Source organism: Lissotriton helveticus, chromosome 11 (genome assembly GCF_964261635.1).
Source record: "Lissotriton helveticus chromosome 11, aLisHel1.1, whole genome shotgun sequence".
NCBI lineage: Eukaryota > Metazoa > Chordata > Amphibia > Caudata > Salamandridae > Lissotriton > Lissotriton helveticus.
Window position 1 is genome coordinate 631111400 of NC_136072.1, and position 15086 is coordinate 631126485.

The 15086-nt window shown below is 43.4% G+C and overlaps 1 protein-coding gene across 2 annotated transcripts in view; it reads left to right on the forward strand.

Moving 5' to 3' along the window:
* Positions 1–15086, forward strand: part of ATP6V1H (ATPase H+ transporting V1 subunit H) — a 172651-nt gene that overhangs the window by 131512 nt on the left and 26053 nt on the right. For both annotated transcript variants that reach the window (XM_078666460.1, XM_078666461.1), the window contains one exon: positions 7518–7643. In XM_078666460.1, coding sequence (XP_078522586.1) covers positions 7518–7643 — 126 coding nt within the window. The remainder of the gene's footprint in view (positions 1–7517; positions 7644–15086) is intronic.

The window sequence follows — 15086 nt, forward strand, 5'->3', positions numbered from 1 at the left end:
TTCAGCTCCAACTCTATGTGCAGCACTACGACCCATGCCAGTTCCTGTCATGTTGACCATGCTGGAAGAGAACACTGATCCTATTGTCCTATCCGAATCCAACTCGACCTCAAAGGAGGCGCTGTGTCCTGGAACAGTCCTGTTCCGAGCAGTCTTTGTTAACTTTGACTAGGTGCTGCCCCCCAGGACTACAATATTGTTTCAGATCTGATTCCGATCTAATCCAGACATCCTTGGAGATGATGGAGATTATTTCCCCTTCAATGTACTTGGAATAATTTCTATCTGAACCTGCAAGAGGCTAGTGAACTGGAAACTTCCCTTGACACTGGTCTGGGCTCTCCTCATAGTCCCCCAGCGGAAGAGATAGCCTCAATTGCGGTGGCCATCAGACGGACAGCTGAAGTCCTAGACTTACAATTGCTGTTTGTTGAAGTAAAAACCAACGTACTTACTCAAGTTCTGTAGCCTAGGCATACCTCATCTGAGCTCTTGCTGCTATTTAAAGAATATCTAACTGACACAGTCATAGATATCTGGGCTAAAACTTGTTCCTGTCAACCTGTAAATAAATGGATAACACAACTCAAAATACCTGCTCCAGACAACCCTGCTAACTTGGCACTCCACAGAGTTTAAGCTTCGACTAGCAAGATCCGTCCATACTTCTTTTCTACAAACCCTCCAGATAGTGTCGTAGAGACTTGAGGCGTTCAGAAAACAAGTGTTTTCTTCAATTAGCCTCGCCCTTCAGTCAGCCAACTCCAGCTGTTCGCTACGTAGATCCTCTCATTCATTATGGGACTCTTGTCTTAAAGATCTTGCCAGCAGTCCTGAAGAAATTCTGGCCCAACATACTGCAGACCATTCAGAATAACAATGCACGGGAAAGTCCCTGCTCTGTTGAACTTACCGACCTTTTAATGGGAATGACTTGCACTCAGCATGTAAAGGTAGCCACCCACATAAAGGGGCACACCTTAGACCAGGTTTGGACATCCAACCTGGAAATCTCCCTTTTATTCATTTCCCCTTGTACTTGTTCGGACCATCATTTCATTACATTTTTTTACTCCTAATAAATCCCCTAATATAATTACTTCTTCAGGTAATACTATGGCCAGAAACTGGAGTCGGGTGGACCTCACTGAATTCTGCTCCTCATTAATCGCCTCAGCTCCTATCATTCAGGAGGAATCCCCCCACATCCAGGCTGAAAGCATTAACGCCTGGCTAGAATCTGACAGAGACAGCTTGACCCCTTTGAAGAAAATCAAATGTAAGAGACTCCATGATGCTCAACGCTGGTTTTCTGATGAGCTTAAGGCAAAGAAACTGGCTCTGCGTCAAGCTGAGCACAAGTGGAGACACAACTATTGTCCTGCTACAAAGGCCATTTTTGAATCTGCACTTAGAGATGATAAAAATACTATCCTTCTGACCAAAGCAGAATACTTTTCTTCAAAAATTCTTAAATCATCTAACAAAGCTAAGGACATCTTCTCTATAGTAGATGAACTTGTCAAACCAGATCGGGTCACTGCTAAACCCACCCCATCACAACTCTTATGTGATTCCCTTAATACATATTTTATTGATAAAATTGCCACTATCAAAACCAGCATTCCCAAGGTCACTATACCTGTGGAATCCCCATGCGCACAAACGAACCCAACTTATTTAGACCAAATCTCTCACATAACCCAAGATGCCTTTTTTGCTTTACTTAGTCAGATCCGGTTCCCCTACGGATAGTTGTCCTCCCCATATTCTTCATGAAGTTTTTTTACACTGCCCATATCCCCCTTTGTCGCTTCTTAACAAATCCCTTCCCAAGAGGTGGTTCCCAACGTATTCAAAAGTGCGGAAGTTGTTCCTAGCCTGAAAAAACAGAGTGCTGATCCCTCGATACCTTGCAACTTATCTCTGTTGCCTTATCCGAGCAAAATTTTTGACACGGTCGACCATCACTTGCTGATCGGCCGTGTCGGCTGTGCCGTGATCCAGGGTCTGGCATTGAAGTGAGTCTCCTCTTTTCTCAGCAATTGCTTCCAAGCAGTTCGTCTTGCCAACTTTTCTGCTGAGAAGAGAAGCCTGATCTGCGGGGTCCCACAGAGCTCTTCCCTCTCATCTCTCTTGTTTAATTTTTACATTTTTCCCTGATTCTGACCCTCCGAAAGAGAGAGGTCGTAACTTTCAACTATGCTGACGATCTTCAGCTAGTGTTCAAGATCGATGCCTCCCCATCATCGATGGCTAGTTACCAATCCACAATAAAGTTTATTAGTAATTGGATGAATGCCAACCAGCTCAAATTAAATCTTGATAAAACTGAGCTTATTCTTACTGGTGGCTTATCCAACCTGTGGAATTCTAACTTTTGGCCTACATTACTAGGGTGTCCCCCTTCCCCTGTGAGCTTGGTCGAAAGTTTGGGAATCATGATTAATGATGATCTCACTATGAAGGTCCAGAACAGCTCAGTGGTCTCAGTTTGTTTCTTTCATCTGCGGAGAATCCGGAAAATCAGCAGATTTTTTACCACTGAGGCTCTGATTCAAGTCGTCCTCGCACTGGTAATATCTTGCATCGATTACGCAAACTCTTTGTATGATGGTATTCCTGCATACCAACTACGTGGACTTCAATTGGCTCAGAATCAAGCGGCCAGACTTACTCATGGTCAACCTAAGCACCATCACGTGAGACCCTTATTGAAGAGCCTCCATTGGCTCCCGGTGGCCCAACGTTGCCTCTTCAAGTTGGGCTGCACCATCTACAAAGCCGTCTCGGGTTGTGGTCCGGCCTTCATCGCCTTAAAGATACTGCGGTATGTCTCCTCCTGCGACTTACGCTCTTCAAATATAAACCTACTGATCTCCAGCTCTTTTAAATGTAAAAAATATGGGGGCCTCAGATTCTCGACCTTGGCACCTCAATTCTGGAATTCTCTCTCTCCCAAACTACAATTGGCCACCTCCTATACTCAGTTCAAGAAATTACTTAAGACATGGCTTTTCTCCCAGGCTTACAACTAAATTCATAGTCTAGTGTCTAACTGCTTCGGCTAAGCGCCAAGAAACTGTTTGGTGTATGTGCGCTCAACAAGTCTTTTTTAACATAACAGAATGGCCAGGACATGGTCAAATGTGGCATATGTCCATGTCTGGACACAACCAACTATTCTGGCTGAGCAGTTGTGACTACTGTGATGCTCTGCAAAAAGAACCATTGATGGACAGAATGCAGAACAATGTCATGCCTTTACCCCAGTACAGAGATCTGGGCCTAAATCCATCTTTTTTTTGCTCACCATGCCATTCCAGTTTGGACTCCGCCATATGCAAATCACTCTTGACCCTGTGCCCTATGGGAACAGTCCAGCCCCACCTGCCAGGCCAGGTCCTCCCTGGACTCGAAACAAACATCCTAAGACCGGTTTCGGGGTTTCACCCCTCTTCAGCCAGGAGAGCTTGATTCCAGTGGCATGGAGAGCATGGGACTCACGTCTGAGCATACCCGTCCGACTCGGGGTGACAAATGCAAAAAGAACTGTTGATGGACAGAATGCAGAACAAGTCTCTGGGGGTGAGTTCTTGCATTGTTCAACACTCCGTCCATCATCCCCTTTGGTTTTGCTTTGTTCATCCTAAGTTGGCAGGGTATGCCCAGATGTGGGTCCCTTGCTCACTTTGCCACTGGATTCAAGCTAGCCTGGCTGATGACGGCTGATTAGCCAGAAACCGGTCCCTATGCTTGTTTCCGGTCCAGGGAAGACAAGGCTTGGCAGTTCAGGCTGGACTGTTTCCATGAGGCACAGGGTCAGACTGATTTGCATATGGCCATGCCTGAACTGGGGTGGGGGAGTGAGCTAAAAATGATGATGGATTAAACCCAGATCAGTTGACTGGGGGTTAGTGCTAGCATTGTTCAACACTCCGTCCATCATCCCCTTTGGTTTTATTGTGATGCTCTGGCACCACATGTGGATAAGATAGACTGACTTCTCAGGTTTTGACGGGTCTCTCCTCTTTGACCATAAGGATGACTCCACCCGAGAGCGTTTTAAAGAAAATAGAGATGCAGCACCCTCCCTCTGTTTCTCCACACGCATAAGGCAGTATCCTCAACAGTTCCACCACTTTCGAGGCTTCGCCTGGGGTTTCACTTATAGGCAATACCAAGGCTCACTAACCTAACAGGCACACCATTCCTTTCGGGGTTGGGGTAAGGGATCCAAAAGACAGCTTTCAGGCCCACAGGGACAGCAAACCTCCAAGTCTCCTGTCCCTCCGGCAGCAGACTCCTAATTTTAGTTTACCCTTGGCTGCACACAACCCCGCTGGAGGAGGAAGACTTAGTTATTTTCTCCATCAGTGGAAGGCCATAACATCTAACAGGCGGTCCCGCAGAATGTTCAGTGCTATTCCTTTCCCAGCCACACCTCTTCCACCTACATCATAGCATCTTTCGGAGGACCACTTGTCCATTTTGCTGCAGGAAGTTGAATGAATGAATGAATACTTTCTTGTATAGCGCATGGCTACCCTCGGGCATCCCAGCGCTGTAAGACCGGAGGACGTTAAAAAAGACATTTTTGAAACAAAAATGTCTTAAATCGCTTCCTGAAAGCCAGGTGATTTGGCTCTTTTGACAAAAGGAGCCATACAGAGAGCCCCAACCTCAGAAATCTGAATTTTGATGGTACTCGCGTTATTTCCTTGTTCCTTTAAAGGGCTTAGGCTTTCATCCTCTTTTAGACCTTTCAATTCCTTCAGCGGAAGTACAAATTCAGGATGCTTATGCTGGCCTAGGTTCTATCTGCTTTGGATGATGGCACTAAACCTGCAGGACACTTCTTTCCATGTTCCCGCTTTGCCGACCCAAAGGCCGTCCTTGCGGTTCATGGTGGACTGTGAGCATTTTCAGTTTGCTGTGCTCACTTTCAGTCTCACTATCATCCATTGGATGTTGACGAAGATGATTGTGGTGGTCACAGAATAATTTTCGAGGGCGATTGTATAGTCATCCCGTATCTAGACTATTGGCTGATCAATGCGGGCTCACCAAAATCAGTCTTGGACCACCTCCAGATAAAGACTGTATTTTCCATCAATGTCACGAGGTCACGCCGGACTCCTTCACAATGGGCCGTCAGAAGATTGTTATTTGGCTGATTGTCTCCTCCACATTAATTTGCTGGAGTTGCGAGAAATCAGCTGGGCACTGAAGGCGTTCCTTCCGACCATCAACTGGGAACAGGTACAGGTCCTTATGCACAACATGACTGCCATGTAGTATTGCAACATACATGGTGTCGTGGGCCCTGTGACAGGTAGTTCTGCACCTCCTGGCAGTGGCTGAACCCTCAGGGCATCTCCCCTTTTCCTCAGCAGTGCCCAGGATCTTTAAACGGCAGGACAGACCAACTCAGTTGTTGTTGCTTAGTGGATGACGAATGGCAGTTACGCTCAGAAGTGGCATAGGGGGTCTTCCAGCAATAGGAAAAACCCCAGCTCGATCTGTGTGTCACCATAGAACGTGCAGTGTCCAAACCTTTGCGCATTGGAGTACCCTGGGAAGTCCTCCCTCAGAGACCCCTTCCGCCAGCATTGAGGTTTGCGTCTACTGTATGCCTTTCCGCAGTTCCCTCCTGCCCAAGGTGCGGAACAAGATCAAGAATGACTGAGCCCAAGTCATCCTAGTGGCTTTGGACGGAGCTAGGAGAATGTCGTACCCGGAACTTCTGGACGTGGGCACCTGTATACCAATACTGCTGCCAGTGTGGGAGGACCACCTATCTCAGGAGCAGGGCCGAGTCTTACACCCAAGCCTACATAACCTGCGCCTCCTTGCATGGCGATTGAACTGTGCCTGTTGACGGCTTTCAGTCTTCCTCCACAACCCCTCCCCGAAGTGATAAGTGTCACCCTAGCAGCCAGCATCCATTTATAACATATGTTTATTCAGAACGCTAGGAGAAGTTTGTCTGATGTTTCTCCCAAGACATCCAACCCCTGAATGCACAATTCTGTGATATTTTCCGGTCTTATTAGTCCTTATCCCAGTAAGGCCTTGCTGTGGCAACGGTGAAAGGTTACCTTTTGGCCTTCTTACTTGTACCTGATCAGCCATTCTTCAAGCCATCTGTTGTGATGTGTGTTTTTGAAGCGGCGGATCCACATGGTTTCGCCAACACCATTTGTGAAGCTGCAGTGGCACCTTCATTTGTTACTAACTTTCCTAATGGGCACTCTCTAAGAACAAATGTACAACTGTCCTCTTCACCAACTAACCATCAAGATAGTAATCTTCATTGCCATAACATCAGCCAGGTGATTGAGACAACTCCTGGCTTTTTGTGGTACTACCTTACATATCTTTCTTCCAGAACAAATTAGTCCTCCAGACAAAAGTGGCATTCCTGTCCAAATTTGTCACGCCCTTCCAAATATGGCAATTCCTCACCTGGTCTGCATTCATTGCTATGCCTCAGTTTCTCCAAAGATGACGAGAGGCTCAGTCATCTCGACTTAAAGAGGACCATTAGCTTCTATAGTGATTAGACCAGAGAATACTGACAGGACGACCAACTTTTTGGCTGTGTAACTGGAGCTAAGAAAGGCAGAGTGGTACAAAAGAGAACCATCTCCCAATATATTGTTATGAATCAAGATCTGCTGTGGGCTGGCCAAAAAGCAACTCCAAAAGGCCTGCATGATCATTCCACCAGAGCAAAGGCAGCTACCACCATGTTGTCACATAGTAATGGACATTCGCCAGGCTGCTACGTGGGCGTTTCTCCCCATGCTCATGAAGCACTACTGCCTGGATAGTCTGGTCCAGCGGGACGGGCACTTTTCCCGATCTGTACGGCAGAATTTCCTGGTCTGAGTCATTTCACATACCCACTAGCGGGGTAAGTCCTGATTTGGTATCTATTTTAAATGTGGGAAGGATGCAGCTTGAAGTAGCTATCAGAAGAACTAGGCACTTACCTTCGGTAATTTTCTTTCTGGTGGATCAAAACTGCAAGTTTCCTTCCACCCTTCCATCCTCCCTTTCCTTGTAATGGACTCTCCCCCACCCCCCCCCCCCCCCCATCTAAAAAGAACCCAAATTATAGATCTGTACACTGGAACAAATAATGGCTTCTTTGAGCTTGCATCTGAGGATGAAGACTGTGTTAAGAAAGATACTGATGTCAACATGCTTGAGTTGCACTAATATGCAACTCTTGCAATCTCACCCCGTGGAGTGGGTTGACACTACCCCACCTAAAGGCACTGTTGGGTTGTGCTGAAAAATCTCCTAAATCCAGTCTGGCACCTGGGCATATTTTAAAGGTGAGTAATCTGCAGTTCGGGTATCCAAAGGTAACTTACTTGTTCAGCAGCACCTCTTATAAGCAGCCAGTCATATTTAGTTGTAGAGTATACTGAATATTTGTATTACCTTTTATTTGTTATTATTGTTCTCTGACTTGTATATTGAAACACATCTGCTCTTCGTCCTAGCTCATTTGATGAATACAGTTCTGAATTAAAGTCTGGAAGGTTAGAATGGAGTCCAGTGCACAAATCAGAAAAATTTTGGAGAGAGAATGCTGTACGGTTGAATGAAAAAAATTACGAGCTTCTAAAGTAAGTCATTTTGTAATGAACTTTTAAGGACTGGCTTAATTACTTGGTGCCTACAAAATTAGGAGTTTTTTTTTTTTACCTCACTGTTAAAATACTTATGGACTGTGGAAGAAATGGGTTTACACATCTGTCAGTACCACTAGATCCGTTAAGAAGTTTTGTTGAAAAAATACACACATAAGCGAAAGTGCTTTTGCATTAGTTGTACTTTAGATTTGAGACTCCTTGAGAGACTGTGTGTACTATTTTCAGTTACATCATGCAGTGCTGATTTCAGAATAGAATTTACACATTATGACAGAAGCAGCATTTAAGCCAATAATAGTGCTTGGTGGGGTGTAAAAATAATTTCTTCTGGAGTTCGACTAAATGAATAACAACTTATAAAGTCTATCGGGCTCCTCAAATCGGGCGCGCCACAAGACCTGTGTCCCCCTTCCCACTCCCCCCCTCCCCCCCCCCAACATTATGCATATGATCCCTGCTCACGTAGCACAAAATCTTGGGCACATTTTTGAGAATGTTTGCAAAAGGGTACTTTCCCTCTGTCTGGAAACAAGCCTTGATTCTTCTTTTATTAAAAAAAGACAACTTGTGCGTCCAAGACCCAAATAACTATCGGCCAATATCCAGACTTCCTTTCTACTCCAAGCTGGTAGAAAAAATAATGAACCAAGAACTTTCTGAATACTTGGAGGAACATTTCTGGCTGATGGTACCCAACACGGTTTTAGAAAGCATTGCAGTACAGAATCTGCTCTGGTGATAGCTGCAGAAGAAATACGAGAAGTTCTGGATAGGGGTGGGACAGCTGCTTTGATCCTTTTGGATCTTTCTGTAGCTTTTGATACATTCAGCCATGAGATCTTGGCTGACCGTATGCTTAGGCTTGGGATAGAAGTTACTGCCTTTAACCTCCTGCTATCTTTTCTGGCAAATAGACAAAATATTGTGAAGTTAGGACAGTTTACCTCCAAATTGTTTTCCTTGCCCTGTGGAGTTCCCCAGGGCTCACCTCTGAGCCCAGCTTTATTCAATCTTTGTTACTTCATTAGCTGCCATCATCAACACAACGGGCTTCTCCCTGGTCTCATATGCAGATGATACCCAAATTGTGGTATCATTGGCCAAAGCGGAAACCAATCTGGGGGCGGACTTAAGCACAAGTATGAGTGAGGTGAGCCAACAGAGGCCAAGGGGTTCCCCTTAATGATTGGGGTATGGTTTTAGGTAATAGATATGAAGCCTTATCAGGGCTAAATGATTGTGATTGACTGGGTAATAGTTTTGAAAACCTCCTAATTCCTGTTGGCACTCATGCGGTCAGGGAAACGGGCACCCGGCCAAATACTGGATTAACTGATGCTTTGATTAATGTAAGCAACATACAGGACGAGTCTGGTAATATGATTAATGCTCACCAGTGTATTGAATGTTCTAAACATACTATTAATAATGATATACTTGAGTCATATGAGATTTTGGCTCTTGAATTGGCTGCTATAGATGATAATGTATGTGAATATGATTCTACCCAGCAACAGTGTGAAGGTCAAACTGATAGTATAGAATCTACCAGTGACAATATCAATATACAACGTACCTTAATGTCCTGGAATGTTGCAGGGTTAAAAAACAAGATTCTATCACAGGATTTGCTAACTTTCCTGGATTCAAAGGATATAATCCTTTTTCAGGAGACTTGGCAGCTAGAACCGGATCCAATTCAGGGATATTTACATTACTTCATTCCAGCCACCCCGAGCTCAAGGGGAAGGGCAAAAGGTGGCTTGGTAACATGGATTAAGCAGAACAATGATTACTCAGTGTTACAAATAGATACCAATAGTTCTGATATATTATTGGTCAAATTACAGCGACCGCCAAGCAGGGACATCTTTATTTTTAACATCTATTCAAGGGGCCTACCGGGTGGTAAACCCACTAAGGCGGTTGAACTGTTGGATACTCTATTAAATCAACACTGTCTGAATGCCGATATCATTATTGGTGGTGATTTTAATTGTTGTTTTGAACCACTTGATAATCAGGATGTTGACCTCACTATTGAAGAGGACTTCTTTTGGGAAATCCCACAGCTTTCCTTGTTACCCATCAAAAGATGGTCTGAGGCTGCATTACAGTTAAAAGTACTATGTGTTGAGTCTGGGCTGAGGGCCACTAACGGAAGAACATTATCAGATAAACAGGGTGCCCCTACTTTCTCTAATGGAATTACTCATAGTCGTATTGATTATATATTGACTAACAAAGAGAATTGGGGGAATGTTCTTGATATGAGGATTGAGACAAGGGTGGAAAGTGACCACGACCCATTGATTTTAACTTTTAAATTGTTCGATCTGATGACAAATGAGGAAGAGAGGGAAAATGTTCAGATAAACCTTTCCAATGATCAAAGACACATCAGATGGGCAATTTGTGCAGCAAATGAGGAAAGCATGACAGCTATAAGGGATTTAACAACCCTGGCCATCCAAGAAGTCCAGGACATAAATGATAAAAATACCCAGATAGCTGAAATTAGCAGGATCCATGATAAATTTTTTAACAAGTTAAAATTGTTTTTTGTAAAGAAAGCTAAGAAGAAGCCACGTAGACCGATAAGAAAGGAGGATCAGTGGTATGACAAGACCTGCAGGACTGCCTATAGGTTCCTGTCAGATGCGGTAAAAACTAGAGATAAAACTAAAATAAGGGAGGCCCGAGTTATGTACAAAAAAGTGCAATTTAGTGCAAAAAGGGATTGGGAGGAAGGCTACTGGAGGGATCTCCTCGAAGCCAGTAGGGAAAGATCTATGACACCCTTCTGGAACATTGTTAAATGGGGAAGGGGGGCCAATAGAGGAGAACCCAAAAACCATGTGTTACCAGAAGCCTGGGTATCCCATTTTTCTACTCATTTTGCTGCTGAGGATGAAGGCGATGAGGAATGTCTAGCTTCAGCAGATACTCTTGCGAGCCCCTTAGTCTTCTCCAAAGATGACATCCTAAAAACTCTGAGCTGTATACCTAAAGCCAGAGCCCCGGGCCTAGATTTTATCCCTGCAGATTTGTTTATGCACGACAAGGACCTATGGGCCACCTATATTCAGCTGTTAGCCAACGCTATTGCAAAGGGCTCGCCTATTCCTGAGACCTGGAAAGGAGCCGAGATTATCCCCATCTTTAAAAAGGGGGCATGCTCGGATCCAGGCAACTACAGGCCTATTAGCCTGATTGCATGTATACAAAAAGTTGTGGCAAGGTTACTATTACAGCGAATTCATGGGTGGATAGATGATCATGATATATTATCTCCCCTGCAGGCTGGTTTCCGCAGCCATACCAGTACTATCGATCAAGTTTTTAGATTTGTTTTATTGTATTGGCGTACAGTTTTATTAGGGGGCGGGATGCTTTTTGCAGCTTTTGTTGATTTAAAATCAGCTTTTGATTTAGTCCCCCGCCATAAACTGTGGAATATCCTACATGATCAGGGTATTCCAAAAGAAATTCTGTCTCTATTGATCAGGATGCATGAAAACAGTTTTGCACAAGTACGGTGGAATCAGCAGGGTAGTACCACTGAGAAGTTCCCCATTGCGAGGGGTGTACGCCAAGGATGCGTGCTCGCACCAACACTCTTCTCGTTATACATCAACAGGGTGATCAGTTATTTCGAACATCAGCCCACGGATGCCCCAAGGTTGGCAGGAAGGCTGATCCCCCTGTTGATGTTTGCGGACGATACCTTGCTGATATCAAAGACCCAGCAGGGACTTCAAAAGGCCATTAGGGTGTTTGAAGGATTTTGCATTGATCATGGTCTTGTAATTAATACCAGCAAAACTAAATTTGTGGTTATGCACAAGCGGAAACACATTAGAGGTAGAGTTATTATGGATGGGGTCCAGCTCGAGCAGACCCAGGTCTTTAAGTACCTTGGTATCAATTTGTCCTACAATCTAGATTGGAAACAGCATATAAATGAACTAGATACAAAACATGCTCAACTTGCAGGAGTTCTCACAAAGGAGCTTTTTTCATCTCATACCAAACCAATTAGACCTGTCCTAAAAATCTACAACGCTAAGGTCGGAGCAGCTGTTCTTTACGGAGCAGAACTCTGGGGGTCCAGTAATCTCAACAAGTTGACGGTAGCACAGAACAAATTTCTCCGCAACATTACTGGGTTACCAATGTCAACCCCATTGATACCTTTAAAGTATGATCTGGGATCTTATAGCTTTAGGGACATAGCCAGGTATAGAATTGTGGCCTACTGGAGAAGGTTATGGGTAACCCCTGAACTCTTCCAGTATGCCCAAGGCTTCCTGGAGGTGAGAACCCTGGATACTGCTAGTAAGATAGTCTGGTTGAAAGAGTCTAAACTTTTATATAGGGCACTGGGTTTATCCCAATTGTGGGATGATCCCCTAAATAGTGTATTTCCACCAAAAAAGACACTTCGTGAACTCTATTGGAGTATGGTGGAGATTAAGTGCTTTAGGAATCATATTGACCGTTCCTTTACATATGATTATTTGGAGCTCAAGCACTCACTGGCCCTTGAATCCTACTGGGACTGGATCACGGTCCCAGGGGACCGGAAGAGGTACCATCAGTTGAGGGTGGGGACACTTCCATTGAATGCCCTAATAGTGAAATGGAATAAGGTACAAACTCCAAGGTGCCCCTTTTGTCCGGACCATAATGAAAACATCGGACATGTGTTATTTGCCTGCCCTGAATATAGAATACCTAGACGATCATGGCTTAAACCAATTTGCATCCAGTTAGGTTTAAAAACGTCAAACGAGGCTGTCAGGATCTTAAGAACAGATACCTCTCAGCCTGTAGTTATAGCTATGGCAAAATTCCTCCACTGGATGTGGATAATTCGGGCACGCAAAATCTGTTTGGAATAAGTTTAGGATTTTTATTTCATGTCGTACTGTTTGCGTTTATTAGAATTTTTTGATTAGTATATCTTTCTATGTGATAAACTATGCAAACCATATAAGTAGTTGTTACTTTTTATTTTATTTTTTTTTTTTTTTCGGTTGGCATTAATGAACTTAGCTGGATATCTTAAGATTATGTAAAGATGTAAATAGGATATTTTAAGATTGTGTAAAGATGTACATAGGACATTTTAAGATTGTGTAATAGTGTAAATAGGATGAGATAGGAAGATGTTTATTACTTTTGTTTATTTATTGTATTAACTCATGTGGATCCTGTATTTCTGTGGGGTGGGGGGGAGGGGTGGGATAAAAAACAACAAATTTTTATTTTGTAAAATGTCTTTGATGATTGAAATATATCGAATAAAGACTAATTAAAGTGAAGTGAGTGAGGTGAGCCACTGGATGGATTGTAACTATCTCAAATTGAATGGCAATAAAACGGAGGTCATCATTTTTGGTAAGAACCCGTCCTTCTGGACACCAGACTGGTGGCCTCCTGAGATGGACTCTCTACCAGTACCTTCAAACAAAGTTAAAAAATGTGGATTTGTGGTAGACAAGGAACTGAAGTTTAGGGACCAAGTAAATCAAATAACCTCTGCGTAATAAAAAAAATAGAAAAATGTTTGCCCCATGAACTGCTCAAAACGGTAACAATGCACTAATTCTGACGAGAATTGATTACTGCAACAGTATGTACCTCACGCTTGCAATAGGTCTCGTTAAGAGGCTTCAGGTATTGCAAAACACGGCAGCTCGCTTCCTTTGCAAAATTCCGAAGTATGAGTCAGCAAGAGGAGAAATTAGGACTCTGCATTGGCTGCCAGTCAAACAAAGATGCAGTTTTAAAGCTCTCTGCTTGGTCTATAAATCTTTGCATGGACTTGGGCCAGACCATTTAAAAATTAAAACTGAAATGGTATGTTCCAGCAAGGACGCGCCGATCGGGCCTTGCAATGAACCGGATAGTCCCCCCTTTTAGAAAAGCTACTTTGGGTGGAAAGAGCTTTTTTAGGGTACTGCTATACTTTGGAACAATCTCCCATTAACATTAAAAACTGCTCCCTCCTTACTCTCCTTTAGAAAAGCCTTAAAAACCTGGCTTTTTAATCATCAGTAGGTCTTTTTTTTTTCCTCTGCGTTTCTGCCTTATTCCAACTAAATTACTATCTCAGCCTAATCAGATTTTCGAAAGGGCCAAGACACCCCAGGGCAGGAGATTGCACTTTATAAGTTACATTACATTACAATTGTGGGCTGAAGATGGTCATTTGATCTATTTGAGAGAACACATGAGAGAGACCCATTTTGCTTCGTAGGTTCAACTACATTTACTCTGAGTTCCTGCTAGTACAATATATTGGCTAATTTATGTCCCTGTGTACGGAGATTTTTTAATGAAGTTGAGGTCAAATACAGATTGGCGATAATACATGGACTAAAATGGAGGGGACGATCCTTCATCCCGGTTGTCAATGTTATGGTACCAAGAAACAGGGTATGAATCCTGTTTTATTTTTTGGCCCAGGTTTTGTATGTCTTCTGAGAAAATGTATCCATCCAGTTATTTCTAAACACTTCATAACAATGCCCGAAGAAGCACTTTATCTTTTGTTAATTCCCTCACGGTGATTCACTGTCATCATCTGTTGCATTTCTTTGGTTTCTTTCTTGTAATACAATGTATGTTTAATAATTAACTTTATTTATGTGTAATGTGTGTTAATATACATAAAAAATGCATTACTTATATTTAATACTACAAGCCCGTCCCGACGTTGTCCGGTTATGAATTGCTGCCGGCCAGTAGTATATTGTTTTGTAGGATTTCGTTTTGATAGCATTTCTTATCTGTGACAGGCCTGTGAAACGCTCCTATTCACAGTGCACTGCTGATGCACTTAAGAGTGCGCGTTCAGTAATGTGTGAACTCGAGTTGCCCTACTTTATTTTTCCTTGCAATATTATATAGCGCGAACTCGACAACATGGCATGAGCACAATTTACATTACAGAAGAACACATTCATTTGTGGTAGGCACGGGGAGACAAAGCGATTTGCCTGGAATCACAGGATGTTGAGCTGATGCCGAGATTCGAACGTAGCTCCCCAGCTCTAAAGTTCGCAATTCTAGAACTTGTGGCGGTAGGTGAAAAAATATGAGTGTTGCTGGAGATGTGTGCCGCCGTGCCACCAATGTACTTACCGGGGGAGGGTAAACGCCCATTATTGCGCAACTTTCTTTCTGCATACCATCACTCCGCATACTTTCATTACGCAATGCCATTATAACGCAGGGCATTACATTTTATATGCTTTTACCACGCATACATTTACAACGAAATTCGTTGTAAATGCATGAATGGTAAAAGCATGTTTTTTTTTTAATGTTTGGATAAGGTAAGTATGGGTATAGGGGTATATGTTTTGGGGTACTGAGATATATGTTTTGGGGTGTTTGGGTATTTTA